At 43.4% G+C, this 6,473-nt stretch overlaps 1 protein-coding gene across 1 annotated transcript; it reads right to left on the bottom strand.

Moving 5' to 3' along the window:
• Positions 1–1,959: 1,959 nt before the first annotated feature.
• On the bottom strand, positions 1,960–5,983 carry LOC113962301 (N-myc-interactor-like; the record flags this gene model as incomplete). Its single annotated transcript, XM_027673073.1, has 5 exons — positions 1,960–3,016; positions 4,101–4,207; positions 4,867–5,059; positions 5,171–5,277; positions 5,824–5,983. Coding segments are annotated over 5 exons (768 nt in total), but the record flags the coding sequence as incomplete, so codon positions are not given.
• Between the last annotated feature and the right edge of the window lie 490 nt (positions 5,984–6,473).

The raw sequence follows: 6,473 nt of genomic DNA, 5'->3' as shown, positions 1-6,473 counted from the left end.
GGGGAAGGAGGAGGAGCAGGGGGGGATCCACCGCCCGCCCTGCGGAGAAACAACGCGCCGAGTTCCGCGGCTCCCGGCGGGAATCCCCGGCAACAGGGAGCGGCCCGGGCGGCCAGGGCACGGGACCGGGCAGGGACACGCGTGGAGAGGGACATGGACACGGGGAGGGACATGCACGGCAAAGCACAGACATGGCACAGCACACACGTGGTGAGACACACACATGGCAAACTACACATGGCAAACTACACATGGCAAACTACACACGTGGCAAAGCACACACATGGCAAACTACACATGGCACAGCACACACATGGTACAGCACACACGTGGTGAGGCACACACATGGCAAATTACACGTGGCAAACTACACACGGCAAAGCACGCGCGTGGCACAGCCAGACGTATGTCAAAGCACACGTATTTGAAGGCACACGCACACGCATGGCACGGCACATATGTGGTGGGCACATGCGAAGCACACGCATGGCAGCACACACATGGCACGGCACACACGTGGTGAGGCACATGCAAAGCACACGCATGGCAGCACACACATGGCATGGCACACACGTGGTGAGGCACATGTGAAGCACACACATGGCAGCACACACATGGCATGGCACACACGTGGTGAGGCACATGCAAAGCACACGCATGGCACGGCACACACATGGTGGGCAGATGTGAAGCACACGCATGGCATGGCACACACGTGGTGGGGCACATGCAAAGCACACACACATGGCAGCACACACATGGCACGGCACACACGTGGTGAGGCACATGTGAAGCACACGCATGGCAGCACACACATGGCACGGCACACAGATGGCACAGCACACCACATGGCAAGGTACACATGGAAAAGCACACACGCAGCAAGGCACACACATGGCAAAACACACATGGCAAAGCACACGTGTGACAGCACACGCATGGCAAAGCACACATATTTCAAAGTACACATATGGCACAGCACACACATGGCACAGCACACACATGGCACGGCACACACATGGCACGGCACACACATGGCAGCACACACACGTGCATGGCACAGCACACACATGGCACAGCCAGACATATGTCAAAGCACACATATTTCAAGGCAAGCATGTCACCGACACTTTATTCTTATTTTTCACCATTAAAAGCAGCCTCCAGCCTTTGTGTGGCACCACTGCTTTAAACTTTAACTGTGTAATCATCATCATAGACCATAATTCATCAGAGAGAATTCAGCAGCAAGACATTTACACTCTTAAAGTGTTACTTAAAATATAATCTTGATTTTAGGTACTTCAAACCTGCAGCTTCTCACTACTCTGCACACTGGGACACCTTATGAGAATTTTACAGTTTCTCCTTTTTTAAGGATTTAGTCCTCAGTATTTAACAATGAGGCACAGTTAAAATTCATGACATTTTTTGCCTTCTTCAGGTTTTTCCCCCTTTCTTTTCAGGGTGTCTGATTTTACCAGGTTTTTAAAGTGTGCAGAAGTACATATTCTCCATAAATACTTCAGAACTACTCTTCTTTTTAATTATTCTTATTATTACTTCTCAATGGTCAGGTAATCAATCCGTGCCTTTGCATGCACTAAACAGCAAGAGGTGCTACAGTCACATGTATCTCACTCAACAGTAAATTCAAAATAAACTGCTGCTTGCAGGCTTTTAGTTTCCCTTATTCAACTCAGTCTCTTGCCAGCTAAATTTCTCTAGAATAATAATCCTGAGGTATTTTTTGAGAGCTCGGTGCATTGTCCATTTCCTGCACCAACACGTCAAATACCCTGAAAATAAGTTATTTTCAATGTCAGACCCAAGTTACTTTGAAATTAAGGTCGTTGTGGCCAAAGCATTTCAGCAAAAGATAAGGAAATGCAAAGTGAGAGGAGGATTGATTTTTCCAAGGATGACAGCAGAAAAGGAAAAGCGTTTTTCCCCGGAAAACAAATCCTCCTCTGACTCTGCATTTCCCTGTTCCCTCTCTCCACACCCTCCCAGAGCCTGGGAGTCACCAGATCCCTCAGGCTGTTTCCCCAGCTTTGTTACAAAACCAGTCTGGTTTAGACAAAGCATCAGCTCAATCCTGGGCTGAAATAGTTTGAAGTGAGGAAAAAACATGGACAAAAATGAGGAAAAATTTAATTGTAGAAAGAAATATTTAACACAAACAATAAAGCAGGCTCTGAATTAGTAGAAGCTCAGCAGCTGAAGGCAGCATTCCTGCCAGGGCATTCCTTTTAAAGTGCAATTCCTTGAGTGGAACTGATGTTTCTGCACTGCCCCTCTCCCTTTTTTTTCTATTTTAATCCCATTACTAATTGGATAAATTGGATTTGATGAAATTATAGGATTTCTTTCAGGTATTTGAGTTCTGGTGGCCCTCAGCAGGACTGGAGTTGTGTCAGAGCCACCTTCTGAAGATCTGGCACTTCAACAAAGCAGGTCTGTTCCAGGCTTTGGATTGGGATTACACAGGGCTTTTGGATCCAAAATCTAAGAAATAATATATTCATCCCACTTTGGAGTATGGGAACTATATAAAATTTACAAGATACAAAATTTGCAAATTTGCATTAAATCTTAGATGGTGTTTCAAGTGTGATAAAGGCTTTCTCTCTGTCTTTCATCTGGAAGCCCAAGCAGTGAGTTTTGCTGCATTTCCATGCAGAGCCTGTGCCATTGCACGAATCAGAAAGGCAGCAATTCCTCTTTTCCAAGGATAAATTTCAAACATAAAAGCACAGTTCCCACGCCTCTGATGCAGCAAAAACTCGGAATTTGAGGAGTTCCCGCTGAGTTCCTAGATGGCATTCCCAGTATCCTCCTCAAAGCAAACATATGCTGCTCCCTTGGAGACATATTTGATGTTCTCTATTTCCCCACCGCCGTTACTCGGCTTTTGGAAGTGGATTTCAATCATGTCCTGGACACTTTCCTCATCCTCTTCCACCTCTTGGATTCCTTTCAGCAGAATGGTCTTCTTGGAAACCCCACAGTATGGCTGTGGAGGAAAGGAAAACATGCTGGGATCACACAGCAGGGACTGGCAGGTGTGGGAATTCAATTCCCTGAGCAGGCATGGCTGGGATCTTTGGTTAGGTCAAGATTTTGGATAGTGGGGTATATTCCTGGAAATAGCAGGAATTCTGAACTCCATCATACACTGCTCTGAAGGGTCTGGAGGGGCCATATGAGGAGTGGCTGAGGGCACTTGGTTGGCTCATCCTGGAGGAGACTTTTCCCTGTTTGGAGCTCTCAGGGACAGGGTGGGATTGTTGGGGTGTCTGTGCAGGGCAGGAGTGGGACTGATGAGCCTTGTGGGTCTTTCCCCACTCAGGATATTCCAGGATTCTACTGAGTTCAGTGAATCCTGACTCCTTAACTGGCGTGTCCTACCCTCCTTAGCACACCCACACACTGGATTTGGGGATCTCTGATGACTCCAGAGCATCACTCCATAAAAAGCCCTGCCAGGACATGCTCCACACCTGCAGAGCTGCTGTGTCTCCTGCACACACACACTCCAGCCCATGCTTTAATTACAAAGGGCTGATTATCTCCACAATTACATACACAATACTGACTGGATTACCATCTGTTCATAAAGCAAGAGGCAATTTCAGTGAGAATAGGACGAGCATTCTATGGGAATGTGATGATAAGCTCTGTGCTACAGGGAGAGGAGTCAGTGTTTGGGCTGAAAGAGTGAATGAAATAAATGAAGGAGCAAATGTTTCTCTCCTGAGACTCTCCTTAGGGAGCAGTGTGACAGGGCTTTGAGGCTTGGAAAACACTGTGTCCATGATTAACCTCCTTCCCAAACACCTTCCTGCCACCCAGCACAGGCATTATGGTGAGTTCTGATACAATTTAATCAAGGCAAGACATGCACACCCTTTACAAATAAATTACAGCTTTCCCACTGCAAAACATGAGATTATGGGCCTGTTGCAGACTCACACTTGCTATTAAGTTGCACAAAGGCCATGACACAAAAGCCCCTGCAGGGCTCAGGACTGAAGATTCTGCCCACAGCTCCTATTTCCCACCTGTCTGTTCTGTTTGCCTGGACTAGATTATTTTACCTGACAGTTTTTCAAGTGTAGGTCGGCATGTGAGGAAACAAAAAGTGTGTAGCACCTTCCATTTGCAAAGAAAGGGTATTTAGGACATCCACCAAAGCTGTTGCTGGCTGAAATGGAGAATGAGAAAAAGAAGGGTAAGAGTAATGCAATTTAAACTGTGTTTTATAAGCACCTCAAAGAACAGACTCATCTTTATTATATGGATGTAGAAACTAATACATCATAAAATCATGGAATGTGCTGAGTTGGAAGGGACACATCAGGATCATCAAGTCCAGCTCACACTTGTAGGTTCTCCATGTGCATTGTGCAAAAAGTTTATTGGGCACTTCCCAAAAAAACAAAACCAAACCAAAATCATGAAATACCCACAAAAGCTTCTGAAATAAATCTAAAGCAGCTGCTCTGAGTGGATGTGGCTCCACTGATCTTCACAGAATTGGGCAATGGGAATGCCTGTCTAACTTCTCTGTTGTGAAACAAGAGCCAAAATCAAACACATTCTCCTCATTTTCTTTTTGCAATCCGAGTGTCTGGCGGTGCAAAATAAAAACCAGGGTTTTGACAAAGTTATGAAAGAAATAAAGCTCATAAAGTGTCATCAGGTTATGTTTGATCTGCTTTATTTACAGATGTGTGGGTGAAGCCACATCTTTGAGGGGTCTACTTAACTCCCTCTGGGAAGAATTTGCTACATTAACATAGAAAGTCACCCAGAATGGACAATTTGGCCTAAATAGGGGTAACAAAGTATTCCATACTCTACCTCCAGGTGTGAGGAATGTAATCACAGCTCTTCTAGACTCATTGTCATAGGTCACATTTTCTATTTCTCCTCCTCCTCCCTGTTGAGTTTTGTAGAAATTCAGCTCTAATTTGTCTCTCATCCAATCTTCAGGAATGGGCAGCTCAGGTATGTTTGAAACGTTGATCTTCCTTCCAGAAATAGTGACGTGGAGCTAAAAATATAAATTTTCGGTGCACTTTGTGACTGAAAACGCTGAAGAAAAAGCAAACCTAAAGGTTTTGAAGAACTCCTATTTTTCTAGCTTCATATTTCACTTGTTTACCTCAAATTTGACTCCCATGTCAAGTGGAACAGGCATCACTCTCACATCTGCTTTGTTGTTGTCCAGGTTCACAGTGTGCCTCCCCTTTTTTATCAGTCTCTGGGCAACTGAGGAAAATCAGATATGAAAAGCCCTGTTTCATCATCATAAAACCAAAACTATTCCCCAGTCTCTCAAGCAAAATGTCCTTTTGCATCAATAAAGAAGAAATAAATAACAATTAGGCAACCAGATCCCACTATCCATGTCTTCAGGCAGGTGTATTTCCATAAAGTCTCCCAAATAGGCAAAATATTATAATGTATTAATTATAATTAATTATATTATATATAATATTAATTATAATTAATTATAATTATATTAACCATAATATATGATTATTATAATAATTATAATAACAATGAACAAGAAATCATACAAATAATAAATATATTATAACAGATATAAATAATATAATATAATATATATATAAATATATTGTGAGGGGTATAGAATAGTAAAACTTTTGTGCTGTCAAAAGATGCTCTTATTGTGTAAAATATTAATACTGGACTTCTCCCCTTTCATTCCAAATATCCTTGGATGAAAACCACATCACTGCCAGGTGAAATACATCAGAAACACTGATTTTCTACTTAAAATATGCATCATACCTTCTTCATCTTCAAAAGTCAGCAGTGCCTGGTTCTGGTTCAGCCTGAAGGGGATCTTTACAGCAGCATCAAAAACACAGTGAGTGTCCATATCTGAACAATTGCTGGTGCCTTCCATGTGGCTGAACTTCAGTTTCATTTCTGCCACCTTCTTTTTAATCTAAAAGGTCAGAATTGAGAGAGGGAAAAGAATAATTTCTGTAGCTTCCTGCAGAACAGAAGGAGAATGGTAACTCTTCCTTGAAATGCTACGTATATTTTGGGGTTTTTTTAAGGCTTGACAGCCATAATTGATGTCATGGTTGGTAAAACAGGTCTAACTCCTCAAACTAAAGTGACTTGCTGTGCTGCCTGTTCCTGGGATTTTTGTCAGTTGGGTGGTTTTTTTCCCTTTTATTAACTCCAAACTTAAAATTGACTTTACACAGTAAAAATTCCTTTGCAGTGCACAGGGATTCCCACCTGCAGAAGCAGAATCCTTTGGGTATTTAAAAGATGTAAAATATAAGTATCAGAGTCCTGGTGTTGCCATTTCTTTTTCCCAGCAATGGGAGAGCTGCTCTGCTGGAAGGTTCCCTGCTCAGGATAAGGAGTTGGAATGAGAGGAGCTTTAAGGTCCCTTCCAGCCCAAACCAGTCTGGGATTCCATA

Source organism: Neopelma chrysocephalum, unplaced genomic scaffold, assembly GCF_003984885.1.
Source record: "Neopelma chrysocephalum unplaced genomic scaffold, ASM398488v2 Primary Assembly neopelma1_142863, whole genome shotgun sequence".
NCBI lineage: Eukaryota > Metazoa > Chordata > Aves > Passeriformes > Pipridae > Neopelma > Neopelma chrysocephalum.
The sequence above is the reverse complement of the archived record's forward strand: the minus strand, read 5'-3'. Positions and strand labels throughout refer to the sequence as shown.